The sequence below is a fragment of the Neofelis nebulosa genome, chromosome 4 (genome assembly GCF_028018385.1).
Source record: "Neofelis nebulosa isolate mNeoNeb1 chromosome 4, mNeoNeb1.pri, whole genome shotgun sequence".
NCBI classification, from domain to species: Eukaryota; Metazoa; Chordata; class Mammalia; order Carnivora; family Felidae; genus Neofelis; species Neofelis nebulosa.
Window position 1 is genome coordinate 139,032,575 of NC_080785.1, and position 16,850 is coordinate 139,049,424.

Below are 16,850 nucleotides of genomic sequence, written 5' to 3' on the forward strand. Positions count from 1 at the left end.
AACAGGCAGTGCACTGGCTGAATTTGACTCGAGAGCCTTACCTTGCCATCCCCTGCTCTAGCCTTAGAGGTGGTGGTGGCATCTCACAGTTGCTAACCTCTGGATTGCTTCTTGGTCCTCGTCTACCTAGTTCCCTACCTTAACTTTTAAAAATTGTGCCACTGGGGATGAGCTCTCTTCTCCTGACTGGATCTTGACTGATATAGGCCATGACTCGTTTACAATGGTATTTCATGAAGTAGAACTGCTGTCCACTTCATACATCTCCTATGGCTCTCATAAATGTGGGTGTAAACATGTCTCAATGGGATTGTGGAAGGTTCCACTTAAGGCAGCCAGCTGCCTATGTGTGTGTTGTTGGAAGTTCTGGTTGACTTTCTCATGCAGTGTTGGAAAACTCATGGCCCCAAAAGGTGCCCCTAAACCAATGTCAGGACAAGAAACTTAAAAGACTGAAGTCGGCCCCCATACTGACCAAATGCTATCCAACATTACTGGCAAAAGCGATGGAGAAAGCAGGGAAAAAACAAGACACAGGGCTGGGTTCTGGATGCATATTCCCATAGGAAGCGAGGCATGGATGGCCATGCAAATATGAGATGCTACATACACATAGCACCCTCTCCACTGCCTCTGCCCCTGTCCATGCCTCCACCACCTGGATGACTGCAGCTGTCTCCTAACTGGCCTCCCTGGTTTCACCACTGCCCCTTGCCCCCTTAAGACTATCTATTTTCATAGCCACAAGCAAGATCTTTTAAAAAACAAAGCTGCATGGCTCTATTGCTCAAAACCTACACTTACATCTCACTCTGTATAAAATCCAAATTCTTCATATGATCCCACAAGACCTCATGTGATCCGGCTTCTGTCCGCTTCTTCAAGTTCATCTCCTGCCTCCCTCCTTCCTCCTTATCCCAACCCAGCAAGGCTGGTCTTCTGGTTGATTTTCAGTCTCTTCATGCTGGGACATCAGGCCTCTACACTTGCTCTTCCCCTTACCAGGAATATACCCCTCAGGTCTTTGAGGCAAGCTCTCTCGTGATCTCTCCCTCTCTCAATTCTTGCAGGTCAGCACTCCAATGTCACTTCTCAGGGAGGTTTTCCCCAACCTGTTAATCTAACACAGCATGGCTCCTCCTTCTATCCCCTTTATCTTCTGAATTTCCTGTCAGCCCTGCCCATGCTGTTCCCTTTGCTTAGAACATTATTTCCTCTTCTCTTTTTACTGGCTGAAATGCCATCTCCTCAGGGAGGCCCTTCTGGATCATTCTATATATAGGTGTCTGTAACTCTCTCCATCCCACCAACACTTATTTTACTTCTCCATACAATGTTCATGTTCTTCCTGCAAATTAACACTACTCTTTCTGTGTGTGTATTCTTTGCCTACATCTTTAATGTCTTCCTCCCATCCCTATGTAATTGTAAATTTTATGGGGGAGACGGCTATGTCCACTTCACTAATACATGCCATGTGCCCACATAGTTCACAGCCTTGCACACTTTAGGTGCTTAATAAGTATTTATTGAGAGAATGACTAAATGATACAACATGGGGTCATTCACAGGTGTAGGAAAGATGATTAAAGAATTTTATTATTAGAAGCCATGGGTCACCCATCCACATCTCTGTGGGTTTCTATAGGTGATGGTCTTCTAACATAGTCATCTGAGATCTCTGCTTGAAGGCTCAGTTGGGCTGCCAGGGCATGCTTGGTCCACAAGAAGCTCCAGGGAATTAACAGAAGTTGCAGGAGTAGTTTTGACCAATGGCCAACAGGAGTTGGTAGATAATTACCCCAACCTCCTCACTTGCCTGACAGAATTACTGTGAAGGATGTTAGCTGTATTTTCCTGGAAGTCTCAGTTGCCTCAATTGCCAATTATGGTACCTTACCCATAAATCTACTCATTATTGTTTTTCTTCCCCTTCTCCATGCTTCACTGGTGCTTCCAGGGATCACCTGCCAAGACAACTACAGATCTTTGTCTCAGCATGCTTCTGGGAGAACCCAAACTAAGGCATCCTTCTAAGTCCTCATCACCACTCACCTGTGGGGAAGTGTTGCAACACAAGTGCTCCAATCTACACAGGCTGGGAGGTGAATTGTGGGCTGAGGGTGGAGTAATTTGTCATTCGCTAATTTTTCCATTTGGCCTATTCCATGCCAGCAGCCACTGCACCATTTTATGTGCTCTCTGCAGACAGTCCCTACAAATGACAGCTCTTGTGTTGTTGCAGAAATCTCCAAATATGGCTGTCCTTGTCCTTGGTCTACAGTTATACTCTGGTGCCAGGTCCTTGTACTACATTCTATTAATAAAACTATGAATCATATCCACAACAAGGACACTATAATTCAGTGAGCTCTTCATGTGTGCCAGACTCTGTGTTGCACAAGTAGCTTGTATGACTTAACTGAATGGTCACAACCATTCTAAGAGGAAAGTACTATTTCCTTCTTTTTTTAAAAAAGATTTTTTTTAAGTTTATTTATTTTGAGAAAGAGAGAGAGAGAGCACAAGTGGGGGAGGGTCAGAGAGAAGTACAGACAGAACCCCAAGCAGGCTCTTCAACATCAGTGCAGAGCCTGATGTGGGACTCAAACTCACAAACTGTGAGACCATGACCTGAGCTGAGATCAAGAGTTGGACGCTTAACCGACTGCACCACCCAGGTGCCCCAGTACTATTTCCTTCTTACAATAAGGAAACCTAAGCCCAGAGGAGTTATAACTTGCCCATTTGCTGGGTGGCACAGCTTAGATTTGAAGCCAGATGTTTGGCTAGAGATACACTATTAATCCTTCAGCTACACCACCCTCGAATCTCCCCAGCTCTCCCTGCCCCATAGAACTACCAGGTCTCATCACACACAAAATTTATTTTAATGCACAACATTATGATGAAATACTGTAGTTATAAAGTTTTTCTGAAATGTTAGCCAAAAAGAGTGAAACCCTTTGATAATGAGAAACAATAAACAAATGCTTAAATGTAATTGCAAATGCAGCATTTCCTGAACACAAGGAATAAAACATTACAGCCCTTAACATTTTTATTTTCCCCAAATTGGCCCTTCTGGTAAAAAGAACAGTTTATCACCACTGCTCTAGGGTATGGATTTTAGAAAATGCTTTTCCCCCAACAGAGCTAGTTTTACTAGGTAATGGCCCAAACTCCACAGATATCCTGGCATCAACCTCCACCTGTCCCCATGTTCCAAACAGGAATAGCAGAATCAGAGCAAGTGGCTACATTTATAAACGGGGAACAGGGCTTATGCAGCCAGTGCCCAGCTGAGCACCCCAGCTCGCCTTTCCCTCAATACAAAGACCCCTCTTCAAATTCCCTTTCAAGAATCATGAGGATCAGACTCAGAATCTCATTCTCCCATCCCATTCAGGCCACACAACCTTGGAAGGGCTGTGCTAGTGTCACTGAGCACTGTCCTTTCTGTCACTTTGGGAGGGCTTCATTTACCCATTAGTTTAATGAGAAAAAAAAAATACAGATCTGATGATACCTTCAAGGACAACCCACATAGGATTAAAGACAAGAGTAAAAACAAGTTAATAAACTTATTTGTTGGGAGATTTTTGATAACTGATTCAATTTCTTCGCTGGTTATGGGTCTGTTCAAGCTTTCTATTTCCTCCTGATTGAGTTTTGGAAGAGTGTGGGTGTTTAGGAATTTGTCCATTTCTTCCAGGTTGTCCAATTTGTTGGCATATAATTTTTCATAGTATTCCCTGATAATTGTTTGTATCTCTGAGGGATTGGTTGTACTCATTCCATTTTCATTCATGATTTTATCTATTTGGGTCATCTCCTTTTTCTTTTTGAGAAGCCTGGCTAGAGGTTTGTCAATTTTGTTTATTTTTTCAAAAAACCAACTCCTGGGGCGCCTGGGTGGCGCAGTCGGTTAAGCGTCCGACTTCAGCCAGGTCACGATCTCGCGGTCCGTGAGTTCGAGCCCCGCGTCAGGCTCTGGGCTGATGGCTCAGAGCCTGGAGCCTGTTTCCGCTTCTGTGTCTCCCTCTGTCTCTGCCCCTCCCCCGTTCATGCTCTGTCTCTCTCTGTCCCCAAAATAAATTAAAAACGTTGAAAAAAAAATTAAAAAAAAAAAAAAAACCAACTCTTGGTTTCGTTGATCTGCTCTACAGTTTTTTTTAGATTCTATATTGTTTATTTCTGCTCTGATCTTTATTATTTCTCTTCTTCTGCTGGGTTTAGGCTGCCTTTGTTGTTCTGCTTCTATTTCCTTTAGGTGTGCTGTTAGATTTTGTATTTGGGATTTTTCTTGTTTCTTGAGATAGGCCTGGATTGCAATGTATTTTCCTCTCAGGACTGCCTTCGCTGCATCCCAAAGCGTTTGGATTGTTGTATTTTCATTTTCGTTTGTTTCCATATATTTTTTAATTTCTTCTCTAATTGCCTGGTTGACCCACTCATTCTGTAGTAGGGTGTTTTTTAACCTCCATGCTTTTGGAGGTTTTCCAGACTTTTTCCTGTGGTTGATTTCAAGCTTCATAGCATTGTGGTCTGAAAGTATGCATGGTATAATTTCAATTCTTGTATACTTATGAAGGACTGTTTTGTGACCCAGTATATGATCTATCTTGGAGAATGTTCCAGGTGCACTCGAGAAGAAAGTATATTCTGTTGCTTTGGGATGCAGAGTTCTAAATATATCTGTCAAGTCCATCTGATCCAATGTGTCATTCAGGGCTCTTGTTTCTTTATTGACAGTGTGTCTAGATGATCTATCCATTTCTGTAAGTGGGGTGTTAAAGTCCCCTGCAATGACCACATTCTTATCAATAAGGTTGCTTATGTTTATGAGTAATTGTTTTATATATTTGGGGCTCCGGTATTTGGTGCATAGACATTTATAATTGTTAGCTCTTCCTGGTGGATAGACCCTGTAATTATTATATAATGCCCTTCTTCATCTCTTGTTACAGCCTTTAATTTAAAGTCTAGTTTGTCTGATATAAGTATGGCTACTCCAGCTTTCTTTTGGCTTCCAGTAGCATGATAAATAGTTCTCCATCCCCTCACTCTCAATCTAAAGGTGTCCTCAGATCTAAAATGAGTCTCTTGTAGACAGCAAATAGATGGGTCTTGTTTTTTTATCCATTCTGATACCCTATGTCTTTTGGTTGGCGCATTTAATCCATTTACATTCAGTGTTATTATAGAAAGATACAGGTTTAGAGTCATTGTGATGTCTGTATGATTTATGCTTGTAGTGATGTCTCTGGTACTTTGTCTCACAGGATCCCCCTTTGGATCTCTTGTAGGGATGGTTTAGTGGTGACAAATTCCTTCAGTTTTTGTTTGTTTGGGAAAACCTTTATCTCTCCTTCTATTCTAAATGACAGAAGAGTCCAGGACCAGATGGCTTCCCAGGGGAGTTCTACCAGACGTTTAAAGCAGAGATAATAACTATCCTTCTCAAGCTATTCCAAGAAATAGAAAGGGAAGGAAAACTTCCAGACTCATTCTATGAAGCCAGTATTACTTTGATTCCTAAACCAGACAGAGACCCAGTAAAAAAAGAGAACTACAGGTCAATATCCCTCATGAATATGGATGCAAAAATTCTCAATAAGATACTAGCAAATCGAATCCAACAGCATATAAAAAGAATTATTCACCATGATCAAGTGGGATTCATTCTTGGGATGCAGGGCTGGTTCAACATTCGCAAATCAATCAACGTGATACATCACATTAATAAAAGAAAAGATAAGAACCATATGATCCTGTCAATTGATGCAGAAAAGGCCTTTGACAAAATCCAGCACCCTTTCTTAATAAAAACCCTCGAGAAAGTTGGGATAGAAGGAACATACTTAAACATCATAAAAGCCATTTATGAAAAGCCCACAGCTAACATCATCCTCAATGGGGAAAAACTGAGAGCTTTTTCCCTGAGATCAGGAACACGACAGGGATGCCCACTCTCACCACTGTTGTTTAACATAGTGTTGGAAGTTCTAGCATCAGCAATCAGACAACAAAAGGAAATCAAAGGCATCCAAATTGGCAAAGATGAAGTCAATCTTTCGCTTTTTGCAGATGACATGATATTATACATGGAAAATCTGATAGACTCCACCAAAAGTCTGCTAGAACTGATACATGAATTCAGCAAAGTTGCAGGATACAAAATCAATGTACAGAAATCAGTTGCATTCTTATACACTAACAATGAAGCAACAGAAAGACAAATAAAGGAACTGATCCCATTCACAATTGCACCAAGAAGCATAAAATACCTAGGAATAAATCTCACCAAAGATGTAAAAGATCTGTATGCTGAAAACTATAGAAAGCTTATGAAGGAAATTGAAGAAGATATAAAGAAATGGAAAGACATTCCCTGCTCATGGATTGGAAGAATAAATATTGTCAAAATGTCAATACTACCCAAAGCTATCTACACATTCAATGCAATCCCAATCAAAATTGCACCAGCATTCTTCTCGAAACTAGAACAAGCAATCCTAAAATTCATATGGAACCACAAAAGGCCCCGAATAGTCAAAGTAATTTTGAAGAAGAAGACCAAGGCAGGCGGCATCACAATCCCAGACTTTAGCCTCTACTACAAAGCTGTCATCATCAAGACAGCATGGTATTGGCATAAAAACAGACACATAGACCAATGGAATAGAGTAGAAACCCCAGAACTAGACTCACAAACGTATGGCCAACTCATCTTTGACAAAGCAGAAAAGAACATCCAATGGAAAAAAGACAGTCTCTTTCATAAATGGTGCTGGGAGAACTGGACAGCAACACGCAGAAGGTTGAAACTAGACCACTTTCTCACACCATTCACAAAAATAAACTCAAAATGGATAAAGGACCTGAGTGTGAGACAGGAAACCATCAAAACCCTAGAGGAGAAAGCAGGAAAAGACCTCTCTGACCTCAGCCGTAGCAATCTCTTACTCGACACATCCCCAAAGGCAAGGGAATTAAAAGCAAAAATGAACTACTGGGGCCTTATGAAGATAAAAAGCTTCTGCACAGCAAAAGAAACAACCAACAAAACTAAAAGGCAACCAATGGAATGGGAAAAGATATTTGCAAATGACATATCGGACAAAGGGCTAGTATCCAAAATCTATAAAGAGCTCACCAAACTCCACACCCGAAAAACAAATAACCCAGTGAAGAAATGGGCAGAAAACATGAATAGACACTTCTCTAAAGAAGACATCCGGATGGCCAGCAGGCACATGAAAAGCTGCTCAACGTCGCTTCTCATCAGGGAAATACAAATCAAAACCACACTCGGATATCACCTCACACCAGTCAGAGTGGCCAAAATGAGCAAATCAGGAGACTGTAGATGCTGGCGAGGATGTGGAGAAACGGGAACCCTCTTGCACTGTTGGTGGGAATGCAAATTGGTGCAGCCACTCTGGAAAGCAGTGTGGAGGTTCCTCAGAAAATTAAAAATAGACCTACCCTATGACCCAGCAATAGCACTGCTAGGAATTTACCCAAGGGATACAGGAGTACTGATGCATAGGGGCACTTGGACCCCAATGTTTATAGCAGCACTCTCAACAATAGCCATATTATGGAAAGAGCCTAAATGTCCATCAGCTGATGAATGGATAAAGAAATTGTGGTTTATATACACAATGGAGTACTACATGGCAATGAGAAAGAACGAAATATGGCCCTTTGTAGTAACGTGGATGGAACTGGAGAGTGTGATGCTAGGTGAAATAAGCCATACAGAGAAAGACAGATACCATATGGTTTCACTCTTATGTGGATCCTGAGAAACTTAACAGAAACCCATGGGGGAGGGGAAGAAAAAAAAAAAAGAGGTTAGAGTGGGAGAGAGCCAAAGCATAAGAGACTCTTAAAAACTGAGAACAAACTGAGGGTTGATGGGGGGGTGGGAGGGAGGGGAGGGTGGGTGATGGGTATTGAGGAGGGCACCTTTTGGGATGAGCACTGGGTGTTGTATGGAAACCAATCTGACAATAAATTTCATATATTGAAAAATAAATAAATAAAAAATAAATAAAAAAAAAAGAAAAACAAGCTAATATGAAACAGTTAAATATGTACATACTTTTTAATGTTTGCATATGGGAGAGAGAGGGTTAGGGAAGCTACCATTCTGGGTAAAATATAATAAAGGGTTGTTCTGTTGTCTTGGGGGTAATGTTGCTAATTAACTAGAAAAACGATCTTTTTTAGCTATTTTTAGTTCCTTTCTTGAAAGTAAAAATAATATACTAAAAGAGAAATTACTGATTTCCAGGCCTTATTTTAAGTATTTCCCACTTTATACAAACTACTTACTGTGAAATGGGTAACACTGTCTTTGTTTTACAGATAACAAACAAAGATGCTAAGCAATTTTCTCAACAAAACATAGCCAGTAAGTATCAGAGTCAGGATTTGAACCTAGGCGGTCCATCTTTATAGCTCAAGCTACACTATGTTGTTTCAGTAGATTAACAGTATTAAAAGTCATAAAATCATATTGTAGAAGAAGAATCACACGGCAAAGTGTGGCAAGTATAAAAAAAATATCTGATTCATTCATAATCTCACCACCAAGAAACAAATTAATATTTTGATGCAATGATCATGACATAATCTCCATAAATATGATTTAGTTTTTGTTATTTGGGTATCCCATGAGAAAAGATGTGCGGTTAATCACCACATGTAGAGAACATATTTGGGGAGGACTAACAAAGTATAGACTATGTCTCATACAAAATTTATTTTGGAGGTGTTATGGATCATTTCCAAAATCTAAGCTATCATTTATTTTTCAGTAACTGAGGTTAAAGTCCATGCTAGTATGACTTCCAATTGGAAGAGACCTACCATGTATGCTAAGATACCATGAACAGAGAAAAACAACTGTGGCTTCATATATGAAATCTGAACTACAAACCATAAGGGAAGATGTTTTGAACTAAAGGTACTGATTTCTAACCAAGCTGGTTTTCACATGATCAACATTATACAAGATGAATTTAGAGTGACAGGAAATAGGGATCTATCTTTATCCATCCATCCATCCATCTATCCATCCAAGTTCCTTAATGTTCACAATTCAGCAATACTAGTGTCTTAGGCTGGATTGCCCCAAAGCAGACCTGAGATCAAGATATGAGTGCAAGTTGTTTCTGGAGGCTTCATCCCTGGAAACGCCAATAAGGCAGTGGCGAATTGAGACAGGAAAGGGAAAGAAGGTAATAAAAGGTGTGTTACTGACCAGGTTTCCATGATGGGCAGAGCTATCCTGCTGGGTGCCTCTGAGAAATGGTATGGAACGTGCCTTAGAGTTGTATCCCTTTAGAGGTGAGGTAATGGGGATATTTATCCTCCAACTCACATGTATTATTGGATGAAGGCTGCTCCAGGAGAGAGCAACTCCCCAGAATTTTTCACCTGTCCTGCATACTGACCAAACAAGTTTCTGTGTCCCCAGAAAGACTTCTAACAGTCATAAAAGCTTTCAATGAAAGGTATAGGGATGAATGGCGAGGGACTAGGAGATATGGGCAGGGAAGTATCTGCCACAGCCAGCTAGTAAAAAATAAAAGTAAATTAGAACCATTACATATGTAGGGCGCCTGGGTGGCACAGTCGGTTAAGCGTCCGACTTCAGCCAGGTCACGATCTCGCGGTCCGTGAGTTCGAGCCCCGCGTCAGGCTCTGGGCTGATGGCTCGGAGCCTGGAGCCTGTTTCCGATTCTGTGTCTCCCTCTCTCTCTGCCCCTCCCCCGTTCATGCTCTGTCTCTCTCTGTCCCAAAAATAAAAAAATAAAAAAAAAAAAAAAAAAAAAAAAAAAAAAAAAGAACCATTACATATGTATAGTTTTATATCCCGGTTAGTCACTTTATACAATGCTAGAGGATTTCACCTATGTTTAACATGTTACTTGAGAAAATCACTTTTTTTTTAATTTAATTTTTTTAAAAATTTACATCCAAATTAGTTAGCATATAGTGCAACAATGATTTCAGGAGTAGATTCCTTAATGCCCCTTACCCATTTAGCCCATCCCCCCTCCCACAACCCCTCCAGAACCCTCCGTTTGTTCTGCATATTTAAGAGTCTCTTATGTTTTGTCCCCCTCCCTGTTTTTATATTATTTTCACTTCCCTTCCCTTATGTTCATCTGTTTTCTCTCTTTAAGTCCTCATATGAGTGAAGTCATATGATATTTGTCTTTCTCTGACTAATTTCGCTTAGCATAATACCCTCCAGTTCCATCCACGTAGTTGCAAATGGCAAGATTTCATTCTTTCTGATTGTTGAGTAATACTCCATTGTATATATATACCACATCTTATTTATCCATTTATCCATCGATGGACATTGGGCTCTTTCCATACTTTGGCTATTGTTGATAGTACTGCCATAAACATGGGGGTGCATATGTCTCTTTGAAACAGCACACCTGTACCCCCTGTACTAAATACCTAGTAGTGCAATTGCTGGGTCGTAGGGTAGTTCTATTTTGAATTTTTTGAGGAACCTCCATACTGTTTTTCAGAGTGGCTGCACCAGCTTGCATTCCCAGAGAAAATGACTTTTTTTTTTTTAATTTTTTTTTCAACGTTTATTTATTTTTGAGACAGAGAGAGACAGAGCATGAACAGGGGAGGGGCAGAGACAGAGGGAGACACAGAATCTGAAACAGGCTCCAGGCTCTGAGCTGTCAGCACAGAGCCCGACGCGGGGCTCAAACTCACGGGCCGTGAGATCATGACCTGAGCCGAAGTCAGACGCTTAACCGACCAAGCCACCCAGGTGCCCCCAGAGAAAATGACTTTTAATGTCTTTCATTTTATGAATGTCCCACAATTTATTTAACTGATTCCCTATCTTTAGACATAAGTTATTTCTAATTTTGAAGAACTTAAAATAATTCAACAATAAATACCTTTGTATCTACTTCCTTCTCTATATCTCTGGTTATTTCTTTAGGGTAAATTAATCAAGGGTAATCGTGTTAACTACCTAAAGCAATGATCAGTTCCCTCCAATCTACAAGAAAACTTGAAATTGACAGCAAACTTAATATTTTAAATTTTGCTGGGGGATCTCAATACATGTAAGTGACATAATAATTGATTTGTCATTATAAATCTTTTATTCTTTATATTCAGTTGTTCTCAAATGATTCCTATACACTGGAAACCTTATTATTGTCTAGGCAAAGTAGGAAGTTTATCACCATGTCATCAAATGAACTAATTACTTTCAGTAATTAGTTCTCTATGAGAAAGTGGCTAACCAACTTGCTTTCTCCACAAACATCATCTCATGCAGGCTTAATGTAAGATGGTTAGAATCCTTAGAATTTTGCACTTTCCTTGTCTGAGGGAAAACATCAAATTCTATTTCCCATTCTCCAACAGCCTTGTATGCTTTTCTTTTCTACTGAAAAGTCCTTAATCACCACCATTAGTTATATCCACTGGCCTTTTCATAGTTTTCACTCCTTTACTTTCTGAAGTACTCAGTGGTCCTACTTGTGCTGACTGGTAGCACGCATGACATTTTCTTACCTTCTGTAAAGCACACACTTTGTCCCACTTCCTCTGCACTTGGCTCTTTTGGATTTCCTCATTCATTTGTCTCCGTCTTCATTTAAAAAAAATTTTTTTTTACATTTATTTACTTTTGAGAGACAGAGTGAGACAAAGAGAGAGTGGGGGAGGGGCAGAGAGAGAGGGAGACACAGGATTGGAAGCAGGCTCCAGGCTCTGAGCAGTCAGTACAGAGACCGACGCGGGGCTCGAACCCACAGACCGTGAGATCATGACCTGAGCTGGAGTCGGACGCTCAACTGACTGAGCCACCCAGGCGCCCCTCCTTCATTTGTTATAAGCACGGGCATCCCCCACGCCTGAGCCCTGTGCTCCTGGTCCTACATCTCTTGGTGACCTCCCTTCTCTCAGGACTTTCGTTTCACTGCATGAAGATGACTCTTTAGAACCCCAATCAGGCTTCATGTCTCTCTCCTTACATGGGGCTTTTAGCACAAGACTTCTGGATAGAAAACACCTCAAAATGCATGTTCAAATTCAAATCTATATTCTCTGCTTCAAAATCATTTTCCCTATTATTCTCTTTTTATCATCATTAACTCCTTCTCCCTAATTCAATTCCTTAAAAATTCAACGTGTTCTAAAATCTTGCCCAAAACTATCTTTCCATCTCTATCACTTTTCTCTGTCATATTTTTTGCTCTACTCACCAAGCTTCAAACAGTCTGAACATTGTTATCTTCAGTTTTTATTCACATTAGAAGATCATATGAAATCCAAAAATTTGCAATTGATTTTCTGTGTGATGCTGACCAAATTTCTCTCCATTCAGTCTTCTCAAGCAGAGTAATGGTAACTTACCTCACCGGGTTGGTGTAATGATTACAGGATATACATGAAGGTGGCCAGCAGTGTTTGGTGCATTGCGGGCTTGAGATACGTATTTGCATATTTATTCATTCATCACTCAGACCCATCAGAACTCATCTTTGCCATGAAAACCTTTTCTCCCATAGCCCCCAAAGTCTCTCTTCTAACCTCCTTTATCTTTCATTTGACATGCATCGGGTATCCATGCAGAGTGTTGATTAGCATTCTTTGACTCCACTTTCTGCAAATATATTAAATTCCTTCTAATAAAAACTCTACTTCACACTTCTGTGTATAAAGAAAGTACAAGAAATTTTAAATCCAGACCCCCCTCCCAAATTAGCAAATAAATTGTTGTTGTTATTTTACCAAACTAGCACATATGGTAGATGAGAAAATAGCTATTACTTGCTCATTTTAATCATGAATCAAAAGGAAGGTTGGATGATAGTAAAAGGATATACTGCTGAATGTAAATTCCTTCTGATGTGAATCAAAAATATGTACATGTGGTGGTATAAAGGAGTCACATACTTTGGCATATTTAACAGAAGCAGCACGTGAATATTTTGTAAATTATCTAGCATTTTTTTTTGAGAGAGAGAGAGAGAGAGAGAGAGAGAGAGAATCTCAAGCAGGCTCCATGCTGTCAGTGCAGAGCCCAATGCTGTGCTTGATCTCACAAACTGTGAGATCATGACCTGAGCCAAAACCAAGAGTCGGATGCTTAACTGACTGAGCCACCCAGGTGCCCCTATCTAGCATTTTCTAAATTGACTTCATCCCACATCTGATAATCTGATAAGTAAGTGAAGTAGCTCTTTTTGCTCTGTCATTTACAGACTTGGCCTTAGAGTTCATTGTCTTCCTTGTGTTTGCAATAAACTGAAGAGTTAGAAGCTGCTGAATCTCTTCTTTTATTTCTAAGATTATGGTCAAATCATTGGCATTGGCTTGTAAAGTTTTAGGAGAAAATAACTCTTTTAATGATTTATATCATTAGCACCTTGCTAACCCAATTTCTTCTGAAACAAATGACGTCAAAATAATCTGTATAAATTCTAGATGTGTTCACTCACTATTGACATCTTCCCTGAGAAGATCATGGCATAACATTTTATAGCATCTAAATATATGAATGAACTTGCAACTCTAGTAAAACAGGGTCTCTCTGGAATGGTATGTGTATCTCCTAGATTGACACAGATGGGACAAAAGTGCAAGACATTCTGTGGGATGGGTAGGCTAATCACCATTCCTAACTGGTCGACACTAAATGTTGTACAGATGTGGTAAACGGAGTGGGAAAGCTTTCTTGCTTTCTTCTAGAACAGTGGGTTTTTATAATGCCTGTAGGGGACTAGGGTTCTAAGGAGATACTAGAGATTCTGCAGCAGGAGATGGGCTGTGTGTGTGGCAGGGAGAAGGCTAAGGAGGACCAGCTGGATGGTTCAAGCCCCTTTCTTAAACTGCTTCACCTTTCTCAGGGACTCCTGTCCGTTTTATATACAGAGCTTTTGGGCAAGGTAGTGTTTGGAAGAAAAGTTTCTGCTACTGAAAAAATAATGGTTGGTCATCTTTGTTTCAAAAGCCAAGTAAAAACATCTCAAATAAGAGGGCCACTGTGCTCATAGGTGGCAATAAACATTTTTATCCAATTTCTTCAGTTGCCTTTTATTGGGCCAGGGTAATATGTCTTGGGAAGAAAATTAAGCCCAATACTGGAAACTGTTTGCTTCAAGTGTCTTTTCAAATTGTACACTTAGCCAAGGATTGCATGAAATTAAACATGATCCTGCTCTCCACCCTCCTAAGCCCAAACAACCAGGCCCTGTTTTCCTGTCTAAACAGGTCTCTTGATCACTCTCTTCCAGTTTGAGAGACAGAAGGACTTGTGTTTAACGTTTGGTGACCTAATGATGTTCAAATCTTAAGCGACGGACCTTGAAGTCATCTGTTCCTACCACTTTTTTTTTTTTTGGTACGAAATCACCGTAGAAGGCAATGCAGACCATACAATTTCACGACTAATGTTACTATGTGTGCCACCTCTCTTGTGCAGCCATTGACATTTCTTCTCTCCTCTGCTAGATCCCAGCCATTGGTAGTTCTTATCTCCTCTCCTAAACCAGCCATTCTGATCTCCTATCCTAGATCCCAGATACTGATCCGTGAGTGTGCAGTGGCTTAGCCTTTCTCCCTAATAAACCAAGGAGTTCCTCCAGAACTTAGAAGTGTCAAATACCCCCAACTCAGCCTTATGTCTACTCACACGTGTAGCTCTTTACACCAAATTACTAGGGGTTCTGTGCTTAGTATTTCTGAGCTTTGCACTCTCTTATTAGTGTGGAGAGTGTCTACTTGAGCACAGGTGTTTGCAACATTTATCAGTTCTACTTTTAAAAACCCTTTGGTATGTTGGTATAAATGCCACTTCCCATGATTCATTGCCTCTAAGCTGAGGCACTTTTGTTTTAGGCTAGGGAAAGTCCACTAAATCAATATAACAAGGATGTGTTCCATGATATACAGATCCTCTGAGATGCTCAGTGAGAAAAGGTGTCTGCGGTCAAATGTATTTGGGAAACATTGTATTTCTCTTGGTGATTCGAAATGGGCATTAGAAAAGCAGAGTGCTAAGAAGTATTTCGTAAATTTATTTGACCACATAATTTTTAAATGATTCCTCACCCTTTCTCTCCCTCCCTCCTTCTTTTCTTCATTAAACATTAAATATCTAGGGCTCCATGGGAAAGATTTTGGAAAACATTGTACTCTCCTATTTAAGAAGAGTTTTCAGGCATCAATTTATACTTTTCTCTGTACTTCCAGAGCCAGCACCATGTCTGGCACAAGGTGATTACTCGATAAATGTGTGTTAAATAGAAATGAACAAGAGAGTGTTCCGAAACATTGTGCTGAAAGTTGTTTTAAAAAATAATACCGGTTATTTGGTGCCAAGTATTTGGGAGTTTTACAGAAAGAAATTATTTTAAAATTGAATTCAGTTCATCCACTTGGGTATATGGGTCAGAATCACAGGATATCCAATGTGGCAAAAGCCCTGGTAGGTGTCCAGTCATCTACCAGACACATACAAGGTACCTTTCAGACTGAATTTATAAAGAGATTGAAAAAATGATCTCAGGCAATTTAAGTATAGCAATAGAAATAGGAGATCTGGGCTCAACCCAGGGAGGCTCAACCTTGACTGCCACATACTGGCTGAGGAATGTGGGCAAATGTGTATGTGCCTCACTTTCCTCATTTGTAAACGCTGATAGTAATTGTCCTCCCTTCAAAAGGACTGAATGAGATAACCAAGTAAGCAGCTAAGTATAGCGTCTGGCAGACGGAAGCAATATTAGATATTAATATTATTAAAGGCATTATCAACCAAGATTGCACAGTCAACATGAAATTAGAGGTGACACTAATCCTAGAGAGAATTCGGAAGAACTTAAGATAGGAAATAAGCATGGGGAGGAGGGAATTGTGTATCTGAGGTCTCTTACTGACAGCTCCGAATACTGGGCCAACAGTATCAATGTTTTGGAGAAGAGTCAGTAGGACTCACAAATCCTCCCCGAGTGGGGTGGCAGGTGGGCATTTACTTGTTCGGGTGTTCTGTGGGCTCAGACAGACTCCTCTCTGTTAACCCCTGAGTCTCTAGAAAACTGCTTATCTTTTGAGAAACCACAGAAAGAAGAAGGTGCCTTCTCTATAAGCACGAGCCACCGTTCCCTACCTGAATGGGTAGGCAAATGCTATGTCAATGCTGAGGTTACTTTCCGTCTTGTTGGCACAGTCCACACTCAGCCGCAGGCCTCCGGAATAGCCACCGCATGTTGCAAATGCAAAGATCGCAAAAAGCTGTGGAGAACAAAGAAGCAAGAAAGAAGAGAGTCATTGGAAGGATGCTAATCCAGTGAAATACATCAATCAGAGTTCAGTGTCTGAATTGGGAGAGGTTACGTTCTTCCGAAATGTGGCATTGTGTTTGGTTCAGGCTGGGAGATGGAAGCCAGGAGGAGGATGGGGACCTCGGAGGTGGTGTTTGAAAAACTAGTCCGGCAAACTGGTGTAACTTTGCTTGGAGAAAAACTGAACAGGAGGAGAAAATACCCGTGTTTGACTGTGTAACGAGCTGTCATGCCTCAGAAAGTAGAGATGTAATCTCACATCAAAGGATCTGGAAAATTACACACTAAGGAATTAATGACAGATATCTCCAGGTGGGAAGAATTCGAGATGTCTCCTTGCTTTAATTTGCTTGCCTGTAACTTCTGCAATAAACATGTTTTATCTTTTTGGAGTAATATAGGTTGTTTTTTTTTTTTAAGCCATAGTAAGAATTTAATTTTTTTAAAATGTTTATTTATTTTTGAGAGGGAGAGAGAGACAGAGCATGAGCA

General features: G+C 40.4%; 1 protein-coding gene and 1 long non-coding RNA gene across 4 annotated transcripts in view; one reads left to right on the forward strand and one right to left on the reverse strand.

Annotated features, from left to right (window-relative positions):
• SYNPR (synaptoporin) overlaps nucleotides 1-16,850 on the reverse strand; it is a 315,165-nt gene that overhangs the window by 108,322 nt on the left and 189,993 nt on the right. For all 3 annotated transcript variants that reach the window (XM_058726300.1, XM_058726299.1, XM_058726301.1), the window contains one exon: nucleotides 16,184-16,308. In XM_058726300.1, coding sequence (XP_058582283.1) covers nucleotides 16,184-16,308 — 125 coding nt within the window. The remainder of the gene's footprint in view (nucleotides 1-16,183; nucleotides 16,309-16,850) is intronic.
• Nucleotides 1,928-9,039, forward strand: LOC131509962 (uncharacterized). Its single transcript, XR_009260831.1, has 3 exons — nucleotides 1,928-2,105; nucleotides 8,380-8,425; nucleotides 8,832-9,039. It is a non-coding gene; the product is annotated as an uncharacterized LOC131509962 (long non-coding RNA).